The 26,180-nt window shown below is 39.8% G+C and overlaps 1 protein-coding gene and 1 long non-coding RNA gene across 5 annotated transcripts; one reads left to right on the top strand and one right to left on the bottom strand.

Moving 5' to 3' along the window:
* Positions 1-2,000: 2,000 nt before the first annotated feature.
* LOC116223811 lies at positions 2,001-22,950 on the bottom strand. Of its 4 annotated transcripts, none has more exons than XM_031581842.2 (13): positions 22,640-22,948; positions 21,870-21,973; positions 20,509-20,577; positions 20,021-20,215; positions 19,663-19,862; positions 19,302-19,389; positions 14,966-15,040; positions 13,138-13,233; positions 9,734-9,808; positions 8,886-8,981; positions 4,044-4,175; positions 3,203-3,301; positions 2,001-2,762 (listed from the first exon to the last, which is right to left on the bottom strand). In XM_031581842.2, coding segments are annotated over exons 2-13 (1,155 nt in total). In that variant the 5' UTR covers positions 21,871-21,973; positions 22,640-22,948; the 3' UTR covers positions 2,001-2,733. The 4 variants fall into 4 exon arrangements, with proteins under 4 accessions (XP_031437702.1, XP_031437703.1, XP_031437704.1 ...); XM_031581843.2 differs by lacking the exon at positions 19,302-19,389 and adding an exon at positions 19,456-19,531 and having other exon boundaries at positions 22,640-22,946; XM_031581844.2 differs by lacking the exons at positions 14,966-15,040; positions 19,302-19,389 and adding an exon at positions 19,456-19,531 and having other exon boundaries at positions 22,640-22,946.
* On the top strand, positions 16,085-17,435 carry LOC116223813. Its single transcript, XR_004165279.2, has 2 exons — positions 16,085-16,604; positions 16,996-17,435. It is a non-coding gene; the product is annotated as an uncharacterized LOC116223813 (long non-coding RNA).
* Positions 22,951-26,180: the final 3,230 nt, after the last annotated feature.

Raw genomic sequence — 26,180 nt, 5'->3', positions numbered from 1 at the left:
AATCATATATTGTTGTGCTAACATTGTCCTGGTTAGTCTATTGGTTATTTGTTGGAATAATATTTTGAGCATTTACTCAAAAACTGTTTTATATGGCGAACAAGTTTTGTCCCAGACCTCAAGAATCACTGCTTTAATATTTGGTTTAAAATCGATCTCCAGACAGCAGTCTTTGTCGGCCGATTTACTAAACAAAGGCTGGCGTTGTGTTTTCTGATATTCAAACTGTATGATACATTTCTGTCTATAAAAACCTTGTATATGTTTTCTCCCTTCTCAACGAAAGTTTATGGGTAGGCAATGGCGATGTAGGGTCTGCATGTCCTACACTGTCAGTGTGCATAAAAGTGTTTTCACGAAGACAAGCAGTGTGGTATAATGTATGGGTTAATGTTCATGTAAATCAGACAGACGACAGACCCTCCATGCTATGAGCTGTCATTAGGCTGAGCCTATGTTTCTGTCTCAGACTGCGTGAAAATGCGTGTAGGTACCTTTTAAGTCTCCAAGTGCGGCTTGAATGTCAGTTCCCGCTCGAGAAACAATTGGACAGAATGCCAGTATTACATTGCACTCATTAGCAGCGTCCACTTCATCTACATGGCGTTTTAATTTTAGTTGCTCCAGAAAATCCTTGTGGGATTTCAGTGTATTTCCGTGTTTGGTCACATATATTTTATATATTGTTTTATGCTTCTTCATCCTAGAATGGGAATAACAAAATAATGATAATGTAACTTCACATATAGGCTACCTTTAACATCTTTAATTAAAAAAAAAAAAAACGATTCATTGATTGACAGTTTAAAAGAGGTTTCTCTTGAACTAGAAGAGCGCAGGAGTATTTATTTGACGACGTAGTTCTAGGCTAACGTTACATCCAAAACGATCGTATAACTCCTTTCTGTTTATCATTAAAGAAGAGTCGTTTGTTCAGATATGGGCAACGTAACATACTTGTTTAAAGTAGATGCAGGTTTAATCCGAAAATGTTCAGTAGTAGCGTAGATTAGTTGTTCTCGACACCTGCCCCTCCTCCCTTTTGAAATCGAAAGTGGAAGTGTCTTACCTTTCCGCTTATAGTGGCACGAGTTTGTTCATAGTCTTTCCTTCACTTCATTTAAAGGAAACGTGTACATTTTCATCAGCAACTTTAACATGACTGTTTTCATTACTGGATGTTCTCAGTCCAAATCCATGTGGTGGTCCCATAAAGTATTATCTTCTGAAGGTATTAAATACCCATCCCGTGCCATATGCAAAATGAGACCTCCCTAGTACAATGCAAGAAAAAAAGAGCTACACTGTAATGTGATAGAAATTCTCAGGCAAGACAGGTGTGAGACAGAAGCTTTATTCACAGAACTGGGGAAAGCTACAAACAACACAAGGTTCAAGTAACAAATCCAAAGTCCTGTGGGGCTAATAGTCCAGGCAAAGTAGCGTTTTACGACAGACTAATTGTAAAATAATTTTTTTCAGCATAGATAATTTCTATGAGATGTGCAGAACAACATACTAAAAGAAATCCTAGTTGAGGAAATATGTTTAATTCTCATCAATCTGAGATGTGTGCTAATAATGCCAGGCAACAATACACCCCAAAAATGAAAAGTAAATTTTTTTGTATTACAAGTTTCTTTGAAAATTAATTGTAATATGCAAATGAGCTATACACTAATCGAATATGCCCAAAATACACCCAAATAGGCTTAATGTTTTTCTTTACTCTTACCACAATAAAACTTTACATAGTAAAAGTATACATGAAAAGTAACTTTTTTTGTATTACAAGTTTCTTTTGAAATTAAATAAAATATGCACATGAGCTCCACACTTATTGAATATGTCCTAATTTGCATAGGCAGAAACACCATTCGTATGACAAATACATTGGCCCAATCTTCATCCAATCATCCTACTGCCAATGGGTGATGGCAATGCTGCTTTTAGACTGTCCTCTAACCTGAAAACTGCCTGGCTTGGTAGTACCTGCCAGGGGTATGGTGTTTCTGCCTCTGCAAATTAGGACATATTCAATAAGTGTGAAGCTCATGTGCATATTCACGTGCATATTCAAATTCAAATTCTAAGGACACTTCCATAGTAATGATACATGGAGAAATACTTCCAGAAGAAACCACATGGGTGATGAATGGATAAAAGCAAGTCTAGTTCCTTCCTCATAATCACATCTCAAAACATTCTAAATCTCATTATTTCATTTGAGCAATTTGCGTAGTTTTAATATTTATATCACAGGAATTGGTACTGTAGTTTCACACAGATGTATCTATTTCCTTTGGTATACTTGCTTCTTGTTTCATCAATTTTGCTAAATTAAGACAGGTCTATTGATGCACATAAAAAAACATCTTTCCGATTACAATATTTGACCAACTGTTTAATGGAAATTTACAAAATGATTTGCAATTACTGTGCAAGTTTAGGCAATTCATCTGATAATTGTCATACTTTATAGTTGTTCCACATTTTCGTCGGCATGCTCCATGCATCCAATTTCATCCTCAAAAAACAAAACCCTCTCTTTTCACTTATAGTGACATATTGATGTATTTGTTCATATCAGCGTTTTCTGCAATGCCACATGACCAATACTAGGTCCTAGCTCATCTGAAGGAAACGTGAATTTTCATCTGCAACTGTAATATGACTGTTTTATTGTTAGGTCCATATTCTCAGTCCAAATCCATGTGGTGGTCCTCTACACTTTTATCTACTGAAGGTATTATATGCCCATCCTGTAAGAAAGCAGACCAACAAAACAGGTTGATAAGATTTGCCAAGAACAACATCCTCTTTCAAGGCCTACCAAAATTGTAGCTACAACTAACAGCTGCTTTTCCCCATCATGTGCTGTTTTTTCTTTCCTCCTATTTTTGTTTTTTATTACCGCCGAACAACACTTTGCACACATTGACTGTCCCACACCAGAATCACAGTACAATATAAAAAGACATATTAATGTGCAGATTCCATGTGCAATGTGTACAATGTCTGCACATGTATGTGTGCCTAACTGGGGTCAACTTATGAAAGTAATTCAGGATGGTCAATAGAGCGTGTAATGTTAAAGAGCACCCATGATGCTGAATCCTATGGTGTGTGTGTGTGTGTGTGTGTGTGTATGTGGGAGAGATAAAGAGAGAGAGAGACAGAGAGAGGACAGAAAGAAACTTACGGATTTGTGACAAAACTGATGAAATGATGGCTTGAATCCTTCCCCATGCCCAGGAAAAAATGTCTCTTGCCATTTTATAAGGAACCATGGAAAGAGCCCCTAGAAAATCATCAATTACAATATTCAGACATTACAAGTAAATATAAATGATATCAGAAAGAAACATGTTTAGTGTGTTAAAGATAGAGGAACATGTCAGGGGTATGGATAAGGTTTGTAGGTGCATCAGTTTGTAGGCCTTCACAGTTTGCACCAAAGAGGTCACTAAATGACTCTGACTAAGCGGTAGGGACAGGCTAAGCGTGCTGGAATATGGCTGCAGCAGCGTCTGGGTACCTACTGGGGCCTTGCTTTGTTTTTCTAGAATAGTAACCTCATGATGTCTGGGAAGTGTCTTTCCTTTTTTAGGTCATATATAATTTTTTTTTTTTAGTTTTTCCTTATCTTGTCAGGGATAGCCTTGCTGCTTTTTAGCAACAGTCCTACCAAAATTGTTACAACGAACAGCTGCTTTTCCCCATCATGTGTCAATTTTTCTTTTCTCCTATTTCTGTTTTTATTACCCGTCCAACAACACTTTGCACACATTGAATGTCCCACACCAGGATGACACTAGAATATGAAAAGACATTAATGTGTACAATGTCTGCACATGTATGTGTGCCTAACTGGGGTCAACTTATGAAAGTAATTCAGGGTGGTCAACAGATGGTGTAGTGTTGTTGTACATATTCTGTGTGCTGAAGTTAAAGAGCACCCATGAAGTTGAATCCTATGGTGTGTATGTGTGTGTGTGTGTGTGTGTGTGAGAGAGAGAGAGAGAGGACAGAAAGAAACTTACAGAGTTGTGACAAAACTGACATGATGGCTGGAAACCTTCCTGTTCCAGCTTCTTGTGTCTGCATGTGTTGATCCGTAGAGACAAAGCCAGGGTCATCAGGCTGAGTGTCTGTGTTCTGCTTGTCATCCTCCACTTTTTATACAAGACAAAAAACTAATTTTGAAGATTATTCAATAGGAACCTGTGATTGATGACAGTAGGAATTAATATTGCCATATACAGTATATAATAATAGAAAATGGATAGAATACTATTGCATACTGCACTGTAGCTCTTAAATTATCTCAGGTTATTTTATGACACCTTTGGGCTCAAATGGCACAACATATAACACAGGACCTTAAGTGTATTTTTAGTGAATCAGATTGACATGTGTTTTCTACGTGAAACTCTTTAATTTACTAGCTCATATCAGATATTTCTCGCCAGGGTCATCAGTCTGAGTGTCTGTGTTCCGCTTGTCATCCTCCACTTTTTATACAAGACAAAAATAAACAAATTTGGAAGACTTATTCAATAGGAACCTGTGATTAATGACAGCATGAATTGCTGCAGAAGTTTACTCAGAGCCATAGAACATGAATATTCAGAGTTGTTCATTCGTTGGCCTAAATGTATGTCTAAAAGAGACTGGGACAGATACATGAATACACAAAATCTGAGACTCAAGTGTCGTGAATCCTACACTATGCTATCTTTGACATAGCATTTTTGTTTCGAAGAAAAAAATAACACTTAACTTTCACCCTGCTAAGATTAGCTTAACAATGTCATAAACATTGGTTTACGACGTTGATAATTTCCAAACACTGTTAATGACTTAAGAATATATGAATCAAGTGCGTTGTATTAATAATTACTTTGTATGAATCATGTGCTTATGTAAGCAGGGACATGGCTTTTCTGTGTTCCTGTGTATATGTGTAACTTTGATTAGTAGTTACTGGCGCCACTTAGTCTGCATATGTGTAAGGTCTACATGCGTAAGTGAAGGAACCTCTTTTCTTTGTTTAGGTGAGTTTAGAGTAGGGGTGGGTGATATAAGCTAAAATTCATATCACGATATTTTTCATTGTCCAGACGATATCGATATGATATCACGATATATGAGGAAAAAAACTCTGAATCACATTTTAATAGCCCTTCTTATTTAAATTACATTAGTTACGGCAAAATATGTTATCATAAAAATAAAATAAATATTAATTTATAATCAAAATCGCTGAATTTGCGCATGTCCTGTTCAAACAGAGAGGAGACACGCGAGGTGAGGCAGCGACAAGCAGCTCCTCATCTCAGATTGTGCAAATCCATCACAAACTGGGTTGAGCGCATGCCTTTTGCTTTCTTATTGTTTGTCACCGCTGTAATATTTGTGGGCACTTTTATGTCCTTTCTATCCATAGAATAGGTAATGTATTTCACGTATGTGTAGAACCTATTAAGTCTTGCTGATCTGACATAAAACCGCAGTGAAAAAGCACAGAGGGGAGGCTAATAGTAACTCTGCCTCAATGAAGGGGGCGTCCAAGAGCCTGGAAACTGGACTTTCAATCGAAACGTGAAATGTTAAATAATGAGAGACCAATGCCGGAGCTAAAAGGTTTGCTTCAAAGGACAGGACAAAATATAACTCAATCGACCTCAAGAATAGATTTGGCTTTGGACGAACAGCGGAGACTAAATATTAGCAATAGCAATATTCGCTAACATTACATTGATATCAGAGTAAGCCCTTCTTCCGTCGATTTCCCATTATTTCTCTTAGGATTGTTTAATGTCTATGTGAAGCCATTTAACATCACACAAGTGGATGTAATCGCTTTGAACCCAAGACTGCTTTTTATTGGTGAGCTGATTTTGAGAAATTAAACTTTGCAGCTAAAGTTGTGTTTCCTGGTTGTTATGGGTATCTAGCTGCTGTGCTAGCTAAGGAAACGTTTAATAACCTTAAACGATTTAAATGCGAGAGTTAAATTTGCATGAAATGATAGCTAGTTATCTAGCTGATGTTACAGTCTCCTCGATTTAACGCATCAAATTAGAATGGGGTAAGGTATGGGAACCCTCAAGATGCCTATGCAACTTCATAGGAAAGAGTTCTTAATCACAAGTTCATATTCACAAGTTCATATTCACACACATTAACATCACTTTCTGCGTGTTCGCTCATCCTCAATTGTTCACTTTTGCACTTATAATAAGCTATATAAATATAGATTAGTACGTAGCTTACCTTCTAACTGCAGCTGCCTGCACGCGTGTTTGTTGCTAGCACTATATGCGTACAACAATTGCATGCAACATCCGCTCATAAAAATAGGTCAACATGTTAAAGCAGCATAACGGAACAATTGCTAATCACTAACGAGATGCTAGCGGCTAAAACTAGCGAAACCTCTTGAAATGTGCTTACTTTGACACTATGACAAACTAGTTAGTCAACAACTGTCCTAACACAGTCAAACATCAAGCAAGTGCAACACAAGACAAAGCAAGACGGCAAATAAGCTACTTACTAGTTCGGCAGTCAGTAGAAACCCGGCAGCTTCAGCCAAACCTACATAACCAGTAATATGCCTACGGACCCTGGTATGGCTGTCGGCAGAGATAACGCATGGCCCAGAGATACCGCATTGAAACCGGAAGTCGTCACTTTACTCCGGTCTCTGGTTGGATAAAACTGGTTACATGTCCTGAACAGAAATGGACAAGGACCTTTGATTTATTCTTTAGGAACCATGTCGATGCCTGACTTTTAATGTTGTGTCACGTTGTTGAAGTTCAAGTTCAACATTAATAGCGATTGAATTACACTTGTGTCGGTGTAATCGCTAGCGGTAAATTAAAGTTAATAACTTGAATAACTGATTAGGGATATATGTTACACATCACAAACACACGTAATCGATGTTTTTAGTGTGATAATTAGGTAATAGGTAAGCTAAAAATTACAGTATCTTACACGAGCTAATTTACCTAGCTAGCTAGCTAGCAATTGAATTACACTTGTGTCGGTGTAATCGCTAACGGTAAATAAACGTAAATAACTTGAATGACTGATAAAGGATATATGTTACACATCACAAACACACACAATCGATGGGTTTTGGGGGGAATGAGGTAATTGGTTAACTTAAATTACAGTATCTTAGGCGAGCTAATTGACCTAGCTAGCTATTCAGTGTTTGGGAAGCTCAAGCTGGTGTGTTGGTTAGCTCAAGCTCACAGTATCTTACACAAGCTAATTTACCTAGCTAGCTAGCAATTGAATTACACTTGTGTCGGTGCAATCACTAGCGGTAAATAAACGTAAATAACTTGAATGACTGATAAAGGATATATGTTACCCATCACAAACACACACAATTGATGGGTTTTGGGGGGAATGAGGTAATTGGTTAGCTTAAATTACAGTATCTTAGGCGAGCTAATTGACCTAGCTCTGTACTATACGGTGTTTGGTAAGCCCGCTGTCAAACGTAAGATGTCGAAATTGCCTCTGACGTCCCGGAATTAACAGTGCTAGCTTTGTGTTTGGTCATATAGCTTCGTAAAAGTTCGATTAACAAGTCAATTGAGTATTGAGCTGTATAACTTCACAAAAAAAATTATAATTTAAAGAAAACCGATCGTTTAAATGTCAGGCGATCAACATAATTTCTCAACGAAAAAGTAAAGGTCCTGTTATTAGCTAATCAAACGGAGTAAATCACCCACTTCCGGTTTCAATGCGGTATCTCAGGGCCATGCGTTATCTCTGCCGACAATGGCAATGGCACGGAAGCGATTCTCCATATTAAAAGTCATTGTAGCGCCCCAATTTTTTTAAGCTGTTATTTTAAGGTAAAACTGCTTATCCTAACCCTAACCCTAAAGCACAATTACTGCATAATGCCACTAACATACATTCTTTTTTTCGTAAGAACCTAGAGAGGTTAGATTCAAATAAAAAATAGATGTAGCTACTAACTACTATCACTCAATTGTAATTTTGAACAAAACAATATGAATGCCAAATTAGAATTTATGAATATATCACTGTATCCACGGTATTGCAAAATCCATATCATGGCACAGCACAATACCGGTTGTGACTATCATACCGGTATATCGCCCACTCCTAGCTCAGAGGTGATAAGAAGGGTCGAACTGTGCCAGTTCAACCCTGTGTAGAACTGACATCATTGTATCTCAGCAGTTGGGATGACGCAAAGGGACTTAGAGTCGAGCGTGGCTATTCCTGCTGTATGGCGTCAGTGTTAGATACAGAGTAAATAAATCCTAAGTATATAACCCCTGTGTAATGTTAGTGAAATTGCTTCATGATCCTCCTTGTGCTGTGAGTGAGGCCGATTGCAATTGTTATTGAATAAATATACTGACCTACAACTCCGGAGTCCTGAGATAACTTAAGAGTGAATTTTCACCTAACATACGTGGTTATGTGTGTTATGATGCAGGGTTCAAATAAAATGTTACTGAAAAATAACAAATTAAAGAAAACGTCAACTGTTCCAGTACCCCTCGTGTCTTTTGTCCTTCCCCTGTGACTTTCCTCAGAGTCAAAAGAGGGTGTAGTGTTGTTGTACATATTCTGTGTGCTGAAGTTAAAGAGCACCCATGAAGCTGAATCCTATTTTGTGTGTGTGTGTGTGTGTGTGTGTGGTCGCCTGGGCTCTGCGCACCCGATTTAAACGCACTTTTGAGCGTTTTTGGGGCTTAATGACTACACCCCTGTGGTAGTCTGATGTGTGTGTGTGTGTGTGTGTGTGTGTGTGAGAGTGAGTGAGAGACAGAGAGAGAGAGAGAGGGAATGAGAGAGGACAGAAAAAAACTTACAGGTTTGTGACAAAACTGAAATGATGGCTTGAATCCTTCCCCATGCCCAGAAAAAAATGTCTCTTGCCATTTTGAAGGGAACCATGTGAAGAGCCCCTAGAAAATCATCAATTACAATATTCAGATATTACAAATAAATATAAATTGAATCAGAAAAAAAAAACATGTTTCGTGTGTTAAAGATAGAGGAACATGTTAGGGGTATGGATAAGGTTTGTAGGTGCATCAGTTTGTAGGCCTTCACATTTTGCACTAAAGAGGTTGCTGAATGACTCTGACTGAGCGGTAGGGGCAGGCTAAGCGTGCTGGAATATGGCTACAGCAGCGTCTGGGTACCTACTGGGGCCTTGCTTTGTTTTCTAGAATAGTAAGCTCATGATGTCTGGGAAGTGGCTCTTCAACTTTTTCAACTGTCTTTTCTTGTTTAGGTCATATATAAAACTTTTTTTTTCCAGGTTTTTCCTTATCTTCTCAGGGATAGCACTGCTTCTGTTTAGCAACAGTCCTACCAAAATTGTTGTAGCTACAACGAACAGCTGCTTTTCCCCATCATGTGTCAATTTTTCTTTTCTCCTATTTCTGTTTTTATTACCCGTCCAACAACACTTTGCACACATTGACTGATCCACACCAAGATGACACTAGAACACTAGTGTGCCTAACTGGGGTCAACTTATGAAAGTAATTCAGGATGGTCAATAGAGGGTGTAATGTTAAAGAGCACCCATGATGCTGAATCCTATGGTGTGTGTGTGTGTGTGTGTGTGTGTGTGTGTGTGTGTGTGTGTGTGTGTGTGTGTGTGTGTGAGTGAGAGAGAGAGACAGAGAGAGGACAGAAAGAAACTTACAGATTTGTGACAAAACTGAAATGATGGCTTGAATCTTTCCCCATGCCATTTTGAAAGGAACCATGGAAAGAGCCCCTAGAAAATCATCAATTACAATATTCAGACATTACAAGTAAATATAAATGAAATCAGAAATAAGATAGAGGATTAAGGAGACAGTTAAAGATAGAGGAACATGTCAGGGGTATGGATAAGGTTTGTAGGTGCATCAGTTTGTAGGCCTTCACAGTTTGCACTAAAGAGGTCACTAAATGACTCTGACTAAGCGGTAGGGGCAGGCTAAGCGTGCTGGAATATGGCTACAGCAGCGTCTGGGTACCTACTGGCGTCTTGCTTTGTTTTCTAGAATAGTAACCTCATGATGTCTGGAAAGTGGCTCTTCAACTTTCCTTATTTAGGTCATATATAAATTCTTTTTTTTTTTTAGATCTTCCTTATCTTGTCAGGGATAGCATTGCTGCTTTTTAGCAACAGGCTGTTCGATTTTGGTGTATTTCACATATCAGACCATGTTAATAAACCCACACCCTTTTAGCTTCAGCCATACCAGATGGTTGGAGAGAGACGTATTAGCATTTCAACTGGACCCCTCTGCCTGGCATTTCCTCTCAGGCCCCCACAATCACACCTTGACCCCCAGACACACATACCACCTCAAACTCCCCCCCAGCTGACATATCGTCCACATCCTCTAAAGAGTGACATCAAACACATATACATCAGATAACCCCCACATACTTAATTAACCCCCCCCCTTGCCAAAGGGTCCCGAATAGCCCACACCCCAACATTTCCTCCAGACGGATACCAATGGATAATTGAATTATGCCATTGCGTTAATTATTAATTCTACTCTATATAACCTACGCATTTCTGTAAGATCATAGAAGACTTTTCTCGTGACTTGCGACCGTGCTATCCGAGATTTCTGGGCTACGCGTCCGAAAAAATGTTTTTTTCGCTAAGCCGTCTTCCCAAGTCTCTTACTGCCTCCAAGCTAACTTGAACCAAGGAACCAACTTTGGCGTTTCATCAAAGATGCGCCAAGAACAACATTCTCTTTCAAGGCCTACCAAAATTGCTGTAGCTACAACTAACAGCTGCTTTTCTTTTTTCTTTCCTCCTTTTTTTGTTTTTATTACCGTCCAACAACACCTTGCACACATTGACTGTCCCACACCAGAATGACAGTACAATAGGAAAAGACATTAATGTGCAGATTCCTTGTGCAATGTGTACAATGTCTCAACTTATGAAAGTAATTCAGGATGGTCAATAGAGGGTGTAATGTTAAAGAGCACCCATGATGGTGAATCCTATGGTGTGTGTGTGTATGTGTCAAGTTCAAGTTCAACATTAATAGCGATTGAATTACACTTGTGTCGGTGTAATCGCTAGCGGTAAATGAAAGTTAATAACTTGAATAACTGATTAGGGATATATGTTACACATCACAAACACACGTAATCGATGTTTTTAGTGTGATAATTAGGTAATAGGTAAGCTAAAAATTACAGTATCTTACACGAGCTAATTTACCTAGCTAGCTAGCTAGCAATTGAATTACACTTGTGTCGGTGTAATCGCTAACGGTAAATAAACGTAAATAACTTGAATGACTGATAAAGGATATATGTTACACATCACAAACACACACAATCGATGGGTTTTGGGGGGAATGAGGTAATTGGTTAACTTAAATTACAGTATCTTAGGCGAGCTAATTGACCTAGCTAGCTATTCAGTGTTTGGGAAGCTCAAGCTGGTGTGTTGGTTAGCTCAAGCTCACAGTATCTTACACAAGCTAATTTACCTAGCTAGCTAGCTAGCAATTGAATTACACTTGTGTCGGTGCAATCACTAGCGGTAAATAAACGTAAATAACTTGAATGACTGATAAAGGATATATGTTACCCATCACAAACACACACAATTGATGGGTTTTGGGGGGAATGAGGTAATTGGTTAGCTTAAATTACAGTATCTTAGGCGAGCTAATTGACCTAGCTCTGTACTATACGGTGTTTGGTAAGCCCGCTGTCAAACGTAAGATGTCGAAATTGCCTATGACGTCCCGGAATTAACAGTGCTAGCTTTGTGTTTGGTCATATAGCTTCGTAAAAGTTCGATTAACAAGTCAATTGAGTATTGAGCTGTATAACTTCACAAAAAAAATTATAATTTAAAGAAAACCGATCGTTTAAATGTCAGGCGATCAACATAATTTCTCAACGAAAAAGTAAAGGTCCTGTTATTAGCTAATCAAACGGAGTAAATCACCCACTTCCGGTTTCAATGCGGTATCTCAGGGCCATGCGTTATCTCTGCCGACAATGGCAATGGCACGGAAGCGATTCTCCATATTAAAAGTCATTGTAGCGCCCCAATTTTTTTAAGCTGTTATTTTAAGGTAAAACTGCTTATCCTAACCCTAACCCTAAAGCACAATTACTGCATAATGCCACTAACATACATTCTTTTTTTCGTAAGAACCTAGAGAGGTTAGATTCAAATAAAAAATAGATGTAGCTACTAACTACTATCACTCAATTGTAATTTTGAACAAAACAATATGAATGCCAAATTAGAATTTATGAATATATCACTGTATCCACGGTATTGCAAAATCCATATCATGGCACAGCACAATACCGGTTGTGACTATCATACCGGTATATCGCCCACTCCTAGCTCAGAGGTGATAAGAAGGGTCGAACTGTGCCAGTTCAACCCTGCGTAGAACTGACATCATTGTATCTCAGCAGTTGGGATGACGCAAAGGGACTTAGAGTCGAGCGTGGCTATTCCTGCTGTATGGCGTCAGTGTTAGATACAGAGTAAATAAATCCTAAGTATATAACCCCTGTGTAATGTTAGTGAAATTGCTTCATGATCCTCCTTGTGCTGTGAGTGAGGCCGATTGCAATTGTTATTGAATAAATATACTGACCTACAACTCCGGAGTCCTGAGATAACTTAAGAGTGAATTTTCACCTAACATACGTGGTTATGTGTGTTATGATGCAGGGTTCAAATAAAATGTTACTGAAAAATAACAAATTAAAGAAAACGTCAACTGTTCCAGTACCCCTCGTGTCTTTTGTCCTTCCCCTGTGACTTTCCTCAGAGTCAAAAGAGGGTGTAGTGTTGTTGTACATATTCTGTGTGCTGAAGTTAAAGAGCACCCATGAAGCTGAATCCTATTTTGTGTGTGTGTGTGTGTGTGTGTGTGGTCGCCTGGGCTCTGCGCACCCGATTTAAACGCACTTTTGAGCGTTTTTGGGGCTTAATGACTACACCCCTGTGGTAGTCTGATGTGTGTGTGTGTGTGTGTGTGTGTGTGAGAGTGAGTGAGAGACAGAGAGAGAGAGAGAGGGAATGAGAGAGGACAGAAAAAAACTTACAGGTTTGTGACAAAACTGAAATGATGGCTTGAATCCTTCCCCATGCCCAGAAAAAAATGTCTCTTGCCATTTTGAAGGGAACCATGTGAAGAGCCCCTAGAAAATCATCAATTACAATATTCAGATATTACAAATAAATATAAATTGAATCAGAAAAAAAAAACATGTTTCGTGTGTTAAAGATAGAGGAACATGTTAGGGGTATGGATAAGGTTTGTAGGTGCATCAGTTTGTAGGCCTTCACATTTTGCACTAAAGAGGTTGCTGAATGACTCTGACTGAGCGGTAGGGGCAGGCTAAGCGTGCTGGAATATGGCTACAGCAGCGTCTGGGTACCTACTGGGGCCTTGCTTTGTTTTCTAGAATAGTAAGCTCATGATGTCTGGGAAGTGGCTCTTCAACTTTTTCAACTGTCTTTTCTTATTTAGGTCATATATAAAACATTTTTTTTTCAGGTTTTTCCTTATCTTCTCAGGGATAGCACTGCTTCTGTTTAGCAACAGTCCTACCAAAATTGTTGTAGCTACAACGAACAGCTGCTTTTCCCCATCATGTGTCAATTTTTCTTTTCTCCTATTTCTGTTTTTATTACCCGTCCAACAACACTTTGCACACATTGACTGATCCACACCAAGATGACACTAGAACACTAGTGTGCCTAACTGGGGTCAACTTATGAAAGTAATTCAGGATGGTCAATAGAGGGTGTAATGTTAAAGAGCACCCATGATGCTGAATCCTATGGTGTGTGTGTGTGTGTGTGTGTGTGTGTGTGTGTGTGTGAGTGAGAGAGAGAGACAGAGATTTCGGACGCGGATTTCGGACTGTCTCGCTGATATATCCACATGGATGAAAAATCACCACCTTCAGCTGAACCTGGCCAAAACGGAACTGATGGTCTTCCCAGCCAAACAGGTCATCCACCACAACATCAAGATCAATACTGACTCTTTATCTCTTGCTCCATCCAAAACAGCAAGAAACCTCGGGGTCATTATTGATGACCAACTGACCTTCACGGCCCACATCGCCTCTGTCTCCAGGTCGTGCCGCTTTGCGCTATACAACATCCGCAAAATCAGGCCGTACCTAACCCAGTATGCCACCCAGCTGCTGGTGCAAACCTTGGTGAGCTCCCGCCTCGACTACTGCAACGCCCTCCTAACGGGCCTGCCGGCTTGCGTGGTGAAACCACTACAGATGATCCAGAACGCGGCGGCGCGTCTGGTGTTCAACCAACCGAAAAGGGCACACGTCACCCCGCTACTCATCGAGCTCCACTGGCTGCCAGTAGCTGCTCGCATTAAGTTCAAGTCACTTATGCTTGCCTACAGAGTGCTTACTGGTTCTGCTCCCACCTACCTAAATGCTCTTGTAAGGGCAAATGTTACACCCAGGACGCTGCGCTCGTCTAGTGAGCGTCGTTTGGCACTGCCGTCCGTGCAAGCACGGCAATCCAGACTATTTTCATTTGTAGTTCCACGTTGGTGGAACGAACTGCCTAGTACTACCAGAGAAGGGGCGTCCCTCTCTACCTTCAAGAAGCTTTTGAAGACCCAACTCTTCAGAGAGCACCTCCCCTCCTAACTGGCACCTGACTAGCGCTTAACTTGCACTTCAGCAGCTACATTCCTGCACTTCTTTTTCCTCTTTTCTAGGTTGTTGTTTTTCTAATTCTCATGTAAAGTAGTATTTATTGTTACACCATGCTTTTTTATTGCTCTTAGCTTGACTGTTCTCTCCCTTGTACGTCGCTTTGGACAAAAGCGTCTGCTAAATGACTAAATGTAAATGTAATGTAAATGAGAGAGGACAGAAAGAAACTTACAGATTTGTGACAAAACTGAAATGATGGCTTGAATCTTTCCCCATGCCATTTTGAAAGGAACCATGGAAAGAGCCCCTAGAAAATCATCAATTACAATATTCAGACATTACAAGTAAATATAAATGAAATCAGAAATAAGATAGAGGATTAAGGAGACAGTTAAAGATAGAGGAACATGTCAGGGGTATGGATAAGGTTTGTAGGTGCATCAGTTTGTAGGCCTTCACAGTTTGCACTAAAGAGGTCACTAAATGACTCTGACTAAGCGGTAGGGGCAGGCTAAGCGTGCTGGAATATGGCTACAGCAGCGTCTGGGTACCTACTGGCGTCTTGCTTTGTTTTCTAGAATAGTAACCTCATGATGTCTGGAAAGTGGCTCTTCAACTTTCCTTATTTAGGTCATATATAAATTCTTTTTTTTTTAGATCTTCCTTATCTTGTCAGGGATAGCATTGCTGCTTTTTAGCAACAGGCTGTTCGATTTTGGTGTATTTCACATATCAGACCATGTTAATAAACCCACACCCTTTTAGCTTCAGCCATACCAGATGGTTGGAGAGAGACGTATTAGCATTTCAACTGGACCCCTCTGCCTGGCATTTCCTCTCAGGCCCCCACAATCACACCTTGACCCCCAGACACACATACCACCTCAAACTCCCCCCAAGCTGACATATCGTCCACATCCTCTAAAGAGTGACATCAAACACATATACATCAGATAACCCCCACATACTTAATTAAACCCCCCCCTTGCCAAAGGGTCCCGAATAGCCCACACCCCAACATTTCCTCCAGACGGATACCAATGGATAATTGAATTATGCCATTGCGTTAATTATTAATTCTACTCTATATAACCTACGCATTTCTGTAAGATCATAGAAGACTTTTCTCGTGACTTGCGACCGTGCTATCCGAGATTTCTGGGCTACGCGTCCGAAAAAATGTTTTTTTCGCTAAGCCGTCTTCCCAAGTCTCTTACTGCCTCCAAGCTAACTTGAACCAAGGAACCAACTTTGGCGTTTCATCAAAGATGCGCCAAGAACAACATTCTCTTTCAAGGCCTACCAAAATTGCTGTAGCTACAACTAACAGCTGCTTTTCTTTTTTCTTTCCTCCTTTTTTTGTTTTTATTACCGTCCAACAACACCTTGCACACATTGACTGTCCCACACCAGAATGACAGTACAATAGGAAAAGACATTAATGTGCAGATTCCTTGTGCAATGTGTACAATGTCTCAACTTATGAAAGTAATTCAGGATGGTCAATAGAGGGTGTAATGTTAAAGAGCACCCATGATGGTGAATCCTATGGTGTGTGTGTGTATGTGTCAGGCGCGTCGCACCCGTGGGGGATGTGGGTGTTTTAACACCCACACTTTTCCTGGTGAGAGGGTTCAACACCCACACTTTTTCTGCAGTTTTTCCACAGTTTTGCACAAACGCCTTGCGTCGAACTGCCGCCGTAGCTACGTCGTAGGCTGTGTGTAGCGATTATATTGCCTGAGTGAACAGAACTGCGTCCATAGCAACGCTCTGTTTTTCATGGCAACGGTGTGTTATACTTCGCAGCGGTCTTAACAGACCGCATTCTACACTGGAATTCAACCAATAGTCCAGTACTTTTAAGAAATGTAATGCAAGTATCTTTAGTGTTTGCCGTACAGGTGTTATCACCGTTAATGTGTTACATCAATGTAAAGCTTAACTCTTTAATACTGGTACAAATTGCTACCGTAATTAGGTAGATACAACCTGAGCTAACGTTAGCTAACTGAACCTATCATTTAACATTAGGCTGTTAGCTAGCTAGCTACAGTAGCTAGGTTGTCTTTTGCCATTTGTGTTCGTAAAGTTTAATGTCCGGTGGCATTTTCATCTCTTTTTATATGCCGTTACTGTAGCTATATGCGTAACGTTAGCAGATATTTAGAAAATGGTGTGTTTATCAGTTGTAACTACAGGATGGAAGGTACTGTAACTGCACCTTTTTAACTTCACAAGCAACGTCTTTTTGTCACGCAGTATCAAGATGCAGAAAAGAAAGAGGCAGGAGAATATTGACACTTTTTTCAAGAGAAATCCTGTAAGTGAAGTTGAAAGCTGAACGTTGAAAATGTTTGACATTAAACAACAGTAGCCTATTTCCATTAGATATTGTTTGCATTTACTTCATGATATTACTTTTCAATATTCACTGAGATTTGCTAGTGCCACAGCTGTAACTGTTTGGCCCTATTCCTTTACCACTGCCCATTATTACCACTTTAGGAGAGGAAGTTGCTGGAGGCATCAGTTTCAGAGAGAGCACAGGAAGGTTCTTAATATATTTTGTTTGTATATTTGTAGTTTGTAACAAAAATAATTTCCCCCTGGGATTATTAAAGTATTTCTGATACATGTTGTACACCTCTGTCATTGTATCCATCGTTTCTATTGTTAATAAACAAATCACATCCATCCCCCTCACTTTTAAAAAGCTTGCTACGCCCCTGGTATGTGTGTGTGTGTGTGTGTGTGTGTATGTGTGTGTATGTGGGAGAGAGAAAGAGAGAGAGGACAGAAAGAAACTTTCAGATTTGTGACAAAACTGAAATGATGGCTTGAATCCATCCCCATGCCCATAAAAAAAATGTCTCTTGGAACCATGGAAAGAGCCCCTAAAAAATCATCAATTGACCGATCGCCAGGGCCCCGCTCCCTTAGTTACTGTTGCTACGTCCGACACAATTCCCGGAACTGTCAAGCCAAAAGCCATGGCGAGTACGGGGACAAGCGCTATAGCTGTCAGTGTGAGTGATGATTTTTGGAGTAATACCTCCACGATATCCTCCAGATCAAGGCAAAAGGGACTGCTATATGCAGTGGAAGGATATATCCAAAATATTAAGATCAACAACGAAGTGGACACAACAATAATCGAAGCAAAAGCATACAGGGCTCAATAAAAAAAAATGAGAAACCCCACGACCTCTTCATTAAATGCAACCAGCACAGCCTTGTAGACTAGTCATGTTATTTCACCACTGGGTAAGATCTGTATATAATACTTTAAGCTAGCTAATAACCTACAACGATTCTTTATTCTTATTATTTATTCCGTCTCTGGTGAGAGACTCTGGAGGTATCTATCTATCTAGCTAGCTAGGATGGTGACAATCTAGAGAACAGTACAGTAACGTACCAGTGTGGATCAAGATAGCTGCTAGTAACGTTATTGTTCAAGGGATGTGTGTGCATGTTACTGAAAGTATTTCACAGTCACTGTAGTGATAACTTGCTTGTAAAATGATGATCCTGATGTAATGCTATGGCTTTGTATCAGATCGCCAGGTTATTGCTCTCAGGTTGTGCCTTATGCATACCTTGGGATACTCAGGAGTAAGGTTGCCCATTCACAAAATGCTACAAAGATTAAAATAAAAAAACTTCATAATGGCCTTTTGTTCAACATTGATACAGTATGTTAAGCTCAAGCTAGTCTCTCCAACTAAAGTGTTAATGTTAAAATCAAAATGTTAATGTTACTGTCTGTAAAATTGCACGCTGAGCTATCCTAGCTAGCGATGTTAATGTTACGTTTGTAAAGTTGCACGCTGAGCTATCCTAGCTAGCGATAGCAAACGCCAGCAGCATAAATACAGTGTGTGATAAAAGTTCTGTTCAATGTTGTATCAAGCATAAATACAAAGTGTTCGTTAAAAGTTCTGTTCAATGCTGGCGTTTGCTATCGCTAGCTAGGATAGATCAGTGTGCAATTTTACAGACGGTAACATTAACATTTTGACGGTAACATTAACATTTTGATTTTAACATTAACACTTTAGTTGGAGAGACTAGTTATGTACTTGTAGTGGTAATAATACAAGTTGTCATGAACCATAACTGTTTGTGGATGTTCTCTCAACAAGATAGTTAGTTATCATACCTAGCGATAGCGTAGTTCGCTAGATAGATAGCTATCTGCAAGCAGCTTCATTTACTTTGGAGCAGACATATGTGTGTTTTTCGGTATATTGAGTTGGGAGTGGGGTCTCCCACACTGTTTAATCCACCGCCGGTACCTTTCCTCCTGTGTTTTGGGCTTTGGAAATGCGGGGGAAAACCACGGATCCCTCTAATCTCTGTATCAGAGCTACAAGTCCCGTAGGCACACTGTTTCACCATGCTGCTCAGACCTCAAAGTTGTCGGACCTTCTTCTCTTAGTAGCGGTTGCTAAGGTATGATTGGACGAGGGCCGTTCTAGGGAGGAGTTTCGCGATAGGTCAATTACAATATTCAGACATTACAAGTAAATAGAAACGATAATAAACCCACGAAATAAACCCACATCCTTTTAGCTTCAGCCGCCAGATGGTTGGAGAGAGACGTATTAGCATTTCAACTGGACCCCTCTGCCTGGCATTTCCTCTCAGGCCCTGTGTAAATGAGAGACAGAGAGAGAGAGAGAGAGAGAGAATGAGAGAGGACAGAAAGAAACTTACAGAGTTGTGACAAAACTGACATGATGGCTGGAATCCTTCCTGTTCCAGCTTCATGTGTCTGCATGTGTTGATCCTTCTATAAAAAGCACAAATGAAAAGGTTTTAACAGTGAATTGATGTGTTGCTGCCTGGGAAACAGAGGACTGAGATGCTACAGGTTATACTGACAAGATACAATATTAAGAAAATGAGTAAACACATTCAAACCTTAGCATATTCTTCCAGGTGTCTGCGGATTTGAAAAACTGCTTCAGAGATTTTTTCACTCTTAATTGATCCCCCGTCTTCATAGCACAGATAGTCCACAGTGTCCACGCCCCTGCCTTTAGCAAATCTACTGCTGTTCGGCGTAACAAAATATGGATCAACTGTGATATGCATCACCACCAGGATGCAAGGCTTTGCATCTGTCAGAGGCATTAGATATAAAAGAAAATGGTTATTACTGTACATTAAAACTCACCATGAAGCAGTAAATAAACGCAAAGTTATGACAAGCATCAACGATTAGGGTCATTATGCATTGGGATTTATTAGAGATCTACTCTGTAATTTGTAAATATACCTGGAATCTTGTCAAGAGCTGCTTCAACATCTGTTCCAAGCCGAGACACAACGGGGCAGAAAGCCAGGATGACATCACACTCTTCCACTGACGTCTTTTCAGTTTGCTTTTTAGCATCTAGTGAACTCAACAAAGTTGTACAGTAGTCCTTCACATTCCCTGGCACTCGAGTGTAGAGTTTGATTGTTCTGGTCCCTGAGATGATGAAATGGCATAATGTAAAGACATGTGAAGTACATATGAAACACTAAAAGACAAATTTCAAGCGGTATCAAGTGTTTCATCAAATTGACAGATTAATATCGCCATATATATAATAATAGAAAATGGATAGAATACTATTGCATACTGCACTGTAGCTCTTAAATTATCTCAGGTTATTTTATGACACCTTTGGGCTCAAATGGCACAACATATAACACAGGACCTTAAGTGTATTTAGTTAATCAGATTGACATGTGTTTTCTACGTGAAACTCTTTAATTTACCAGCTCGGATCAGATATTTCTCGCCAGGGTCATCAGTCTGAGTGTCTGTGTTCCGCTTGTCATCCTCCACTTTTTATACAAGACAAAAAAAAACTAATTTGGAAGATTATTCAATAGGAACTTGTGATTAATGACAGCATGAATTGCTGCAGAAGTTTACTCAGAGCCATAGAACGTGATTATTCAGAGTTGTTCATTCGTTGGCCTAAATGTATGTCTAAAAGCGACTGGGACAGATACATGGAGAAAATACACAAAATCTGAGACTCAAGTGTCGTGAATCCTACACTATGCTATCTTTGACATAGCATTTTTGTTTCCGGGAAAAAAAGAACACTTTACTTTCACCCTGCTAAGATTAACATAAAAATGTCATAAACATTGGCTTACGACGTTGATGGAGATCATTTCCAAACACTGTTAATGACTTAAAAATATATGAATCAAGTGCATTGTATTAATAATTACTTTGTATGAATCATATGCTTATGTAAGCAGGGACATGGCTTTTCTGTGTTCCTGTGTATATGTGTAACTTTGATTAGTAGTTACTGGCGCCACTTGGTCTGCATATGTGTAAGATCTACATGCGTAAGTGAAGGAACCTCTTGTCTTTCTTTAGGTGAGCTCAGAGGTGATAAGAAGGGTCGAACTGTGCCAGTTCAACCCTGCGTAGAACTGACATCCTTGTATCTCAGCAGTTGGGATGACGCAAAGGGACTTTGAGTCGAGCGTGGCTATTCCTGCTGACGTTAGAATGATGTATGGCGTCAGTGTTAGATACAGAGTAGATATATTAGATACGTAAAAGTATATAAGCCCTGTATCATCCTTGTGCTGTGAGTGAGCCCGATTTCAATTGTTATTGAATAAATCTACTGACCTACAACTCCGGAGTCCTGAGATAACTTAAGAGTCAATTTTCACCTAACAGACGTGGTTTTGTGTGTTATGATGCAGGGTTCAAATTAAATGTTACTAAAAAAATAACAAATTAAAGAAAACGTCAACTGTGTCTTTTGTCCTTCCCCTGTGACTTTCCTCTGGGTGTACACATGCAAATTAAAAATTGACTGCTGTCATTCTATTAACCTCCTGGTTATCCTTGGGTCATAGGGACCCAAAACTATTTTCAATCATGTAAACTATTAGAAAGTACATATCCTGTACTTGAAGATAACGCTTAGTCTACTGAACAGTCTTGCCTTCAAAATCATCAACAACATTACAGATCACATTCTCATCACAAAGGAAACAAATCTCACTTTGTGTCCCCCTTTTGTTTTTCTTCTTTTCTTTTTGCAGAGCAAAATCTTTCATTAATAGCACATAGTAGATTGGATTAACTGTGTGCCACTTACTTATTTTATCACGTAGGAGGCTCTTTTATATCACGTAGAAGACTCACTATTTCTGCTCCAGTGGGATTGTCAGTAGAAGTTCTGTGTGCCGAATCAATGTGCACCTGCAATGGGAAATTTGAGAAACTATTTTCAAACCACGAACAACCCTCAAAAGAACGGCCAAATAATGTTGCCCCATTCTTGAAACTTTCATTTATTTTGACAATTATTTAGTCAACGTTAATCGAGTTACCCACTATAGTAATTACGACTTAGTTTGACCATTTATGTGTTCGGAATTCGTAATTACGATACTTCCGATGGCACCACAAGCCCACTTTATGCTGCCTCATAAGATCCTCCAAGTTCGGAAATCGTACTTAGCCCAGGACTTGTCGTGCAGTCCCTGGAAATCTTGCACAAATACAGAAGCAACTATCAAAAATAGATGGCCTGTCAAAGACACCGTTTTTATATTAGATGTTTTCTCAATCATACAAAGTAGTCTTGGACGTCAGAGACAGATTAGGCTACTGCTGAGCCAGTGAGCCATAGACATAACGAGACCCATGCAGTGAAAATTTCGGCATATTTTTTTTAAATGTATTTACATCAGCCGAACAACCACTGTATAATAAACAGTGACGAATCTCTTTTGAGTAGATGTTTAAATATACGGAAGCATAATGCATAATGCACTTGAGAGCTATGTCTTGACCAGTTTTTTTTCTGAATTAACTAGTTTAACTATTACCGAGATTACCCCAAATCTTGCGAGAAGCTCTCACCTGCATGGAGTATGGTTGCTACTTATCAGCCTGACGCCCAGTGCTATATGATTTCAGCATGCCATATCGGTTCAACCTATACTGGAGAAACACTGCAAAGTCCAGCAGATCAGAATGAGCTTTCCGCCTGAACAACCGCAAAGTCTTGTGAGGTGCATAAGTCGACAAAATAATAAAAAGCTAATAGGCTACTTCAAGACACGAGTATCTCCCAATGTCGCATCTATTTTCGTTTGAGGTTGTTACTTTCACTTTTCACATTCCCGCAGGCAGCCTGTGTTTCTGGGAAATATTATTTGAAAAGGTCGTGGTGTGCAATATTGGACAGTAGAAGGCGTAGTTCGTCAGCTAAAACCAGCTCACGGTGGTTCCAAGTTTTGGAGAGCGCAAAGACTTATGTAGTATAACACAGCAACAGCAACACACCTTATTTTTCTTGTTCATTTGTTTATCAACCACCTATTTTGGAATTGTCAAAATGATTCATCAAACACAATTACCAAGTCCTTGTAACATGCATGTCTGTTATTTTAGACAAATAATTCAGAGAGAGGGAGAACGAGTGTGTGAGAGATGCGTGAAAGCAAAAGTGAAAAGACATAATGACAGACATAACATCCATGATATTTTTCTCAGTGCAATTATTATTATTGTAATAATTTACGGTTTACTTTAATATGATGCATTATGCTTCTCGATGTTGGATTCATACTATTTTAATATCATGTTTTATAAGTTTAAAAAAGCATCTGCTTAGTACCTTAACTGTAACTATAATCTCACTCCAATACCTGACACTAACAGATAAAAGGCTTTGAATACGTGTATATGAACAACGTGAATAACACATTCAATTCTAAATGGCAAGTTAGACATTTTATAAAATAGACTAAGCTATGGTCGTTAAAATACATACAGTACATCCAACAGTAACTGAACATAATAAAATGTCAACACAGAGGCCTTGATTTGAGAGCATAACCAGAATAATAGCAGGTTTAGAATCTGTCCAAATGAAAAGAAAGCTTGCTTTCTAGCTTTAGAAAAATATTAGGGCAAATCACGTGGTCATTACCTTTATTTTTACCAGAATATAATTTCACCTGGAATATTCTGGAGGGTGTGTCTAAACTCTGCATGGGTGATAACAGGACAGAAAGCTGGTAACACCTCCTGCAGATTCAGGACTTCTTTGGCAAGAAATATTATGTGGTGAGCATAACCCAGACGAGGCATTAGGCTGCCCAGAAGAATGAATGGGGTGAACCATTACAGACATGTTAAGTCCCGTCCTGTTTCTTAGATTGTTTTACTTATTTTACCAATTATTCTTCAGTTTTGTGTTGTGTTTGTTTTCTCATCTCTCCTCGTTTCAGTCAGCTCACGCCCTACCCTTGTGTGTGCCCCACCTTTGGTGATTGTCTGTCCCGCCTTGATTGTCTGCACCTGTTCATCATTACCTATTGTATTTACTCCGTGTGTTCTTGTGTCTCTTGGGTAAAGGGGAGTCATCCCTCATGATATTTCTTGACCTCGACTCCACCCTCTTGTGGTAAATATCATGCATGGTGGGTAGGGACACTTTGATAGTCCGCTCGGCTGAGCGCACCACCCTCTGTAGGTTGGCCTGGTCTTGGGCGGTACAGCTTCGGTACCAGACGGAGATGCATCCTGTGAGGACACTCTCCACAGCTGAGGAGTAGAAGGTCCTCAGGATGGGAGGGGAGACCTTGAACTTCATCAGCCTCCAGAGGAAGTACAACCGCTGCCTAGATGACTTAGTCAGGTATTGTGTGTGAAGGGTCCAGGTAAGCTCCTCAGTGAGGTGCACCCCCAGATACTTAAAACTGGGGACCCTCTCCCTCTCCCTCCCGCTGATGGTGAGGGGGGTGTACTCGCTGTCCTGCTTCCGCCGAAAGTCAACCACCATTTTCTTTGTCTTGTTGACATTTAGGGCCAGATTGTTGGACTGACACCACAGTGCCAGGTCTGCCACTTGGTTCTGGTAGGGCTGCTCATTGTTTTCAGAGATTAGACCCAGCACCACGGTGTCGTCGGCAAATTTGATGATTGAGGTAGCGCTTCCGGAGGCTGTGCTGTCATATATGTTATAATGTTGTAGAGCAGCGGGCTCAGAACGCACCCCTTGGGGTAACCTATGTTGAGGGTCAGCGACCCAGAGGTTACACCACCACCCACTCTCACCACCTGGGGGCGGTCAGTGAGGAAGCTGAGCACCCAGTTGCACATTTGGGTGTTGATCCCCAGCGACCTCATCTTGACGACCAGGAGTAGGGGGACTATGGTATTGAATGCTGAACTGTAATCAATGAACAGCATCCTCACATAGTCCTTACAAAACAGCAATGGCAAATTGCAATATCGACAGTTTTAGAAGGAATAAACCCTAGTGCTTCTTCTATTATTTCAAACAATTACATTTGTTGAAACATAATGCACCCTACCACATCTCTTCAAACTGACTGTTATATTGTTATATCAGGGCAGCCTATGTGAGCTTTAGCCTGTAAAAAAAGAAAGACCACTTAGAGTCCATGGCAATCGAACTAGATTGAAAATTTCCTTTACATAGCTGTTTTACTTGGAATTACTCTAGAAACAAACTGCACACCCCAGTACAGAGCTGTACACCTAAGTGTACAGATCGGAACACCACAGTCAACAGCATCGTGCATTGCCCAGGAATTGAACCGAGGTCAGCCACTTGTTAGCCAACAACACTAACCACTGTACCACTGACCACACCTGGCAATCCTGCCACACAAAACTGGTATCTATATAGTATTGTGACAGGCAAACCAACAGAAAAGTTTGCTCTTCGTGTCATGACAACAGCTTGCCTTGAAATATTTGTGGAATATGATTTTAGGGGTGGATAAGATGTGCTTAAGATTATTTCTAAAGGTTCAAGGCAAGGGAGAATGTTGTAGTACTGTAAATTCTAAATTTAAAAAAATGTCACCACGGATCAGCATTAGGGATCCAGGACACTTCTAGTGGTAGTCTCATATGTTGCTGTCACTTACTGTACTGGGAAAAGAAAAGTGTCTGCACACTTTTTTTGTGCAATAGTGTACCACAGAAACTTTAGCATGGAGCTGTCTGGAGGCATATAGCTGAATTTCATATTTACTATATTTCATTTTATATTACATATTTTATGTGTACGAGGTGTCATATATGTTTCTTTTCCTTTGCAATGTAACACTAAACTGTGCAAAAATGGAGGATACAGCAACACATAATATATGCATTTTGCAATGCTTCAAGTTGTCTGTGTTTTTTTTAGGTCATTGTACTTTGAGTGACAAAGTAGTCTTCCTGAAAGAGGACATTTGCTAAAGTAATGGCAGCATGAGTCACTTTGGGGTGAAGTATGAAGTGTTTTGGTGGTTGTACTGCGTTCGTTTTGCACCAAACTGATATGCTGAGGTGTGCATCTGTGAAGCCCACTGTGTGAAGAGTTTGGAAAAAGTGTACATGGTATTGAGACAAGTGTGAAAATGATCGGAAAAAACTG

This window comes from Clupea harengus, chromosome 15 (assembly GCF_900700415.2).
Source record: "Clupea harengus chromosome 15, Ch_v2.0.2, whole genome shotgun sequence".
In the NCBI taxonomy this organism is placed as follows: Eukaryota; Metazoa; Chordata; class Actinopteri; order Clupeiformes; family Clupeidae; genus Clupea; species Clupea harengus.
Note: the sequence above shows the minus strand (reverse complement) of the source record. Positions and strands in the feature narration are given on the sequence as shown.

Coding starts and splice junctions, on each gene's coding strand:
- LOC116223811 (XM_031581842.2), bottom strand. Junction 13,234..14,965: donor TTCAGTTTTGTCACAAATCT/GTAAGTTTCTTT, acceptor ATGATTTTCTAG/GGGCTCTTCACATGGTTCCC. Junction 8,982..9,733: donor TTCAGTTTTGTCACAAATCT/GTAAGTTTCTTT, acceptor ATGATTTTCTAG/GGGCTCTTCACATGGTTCCC.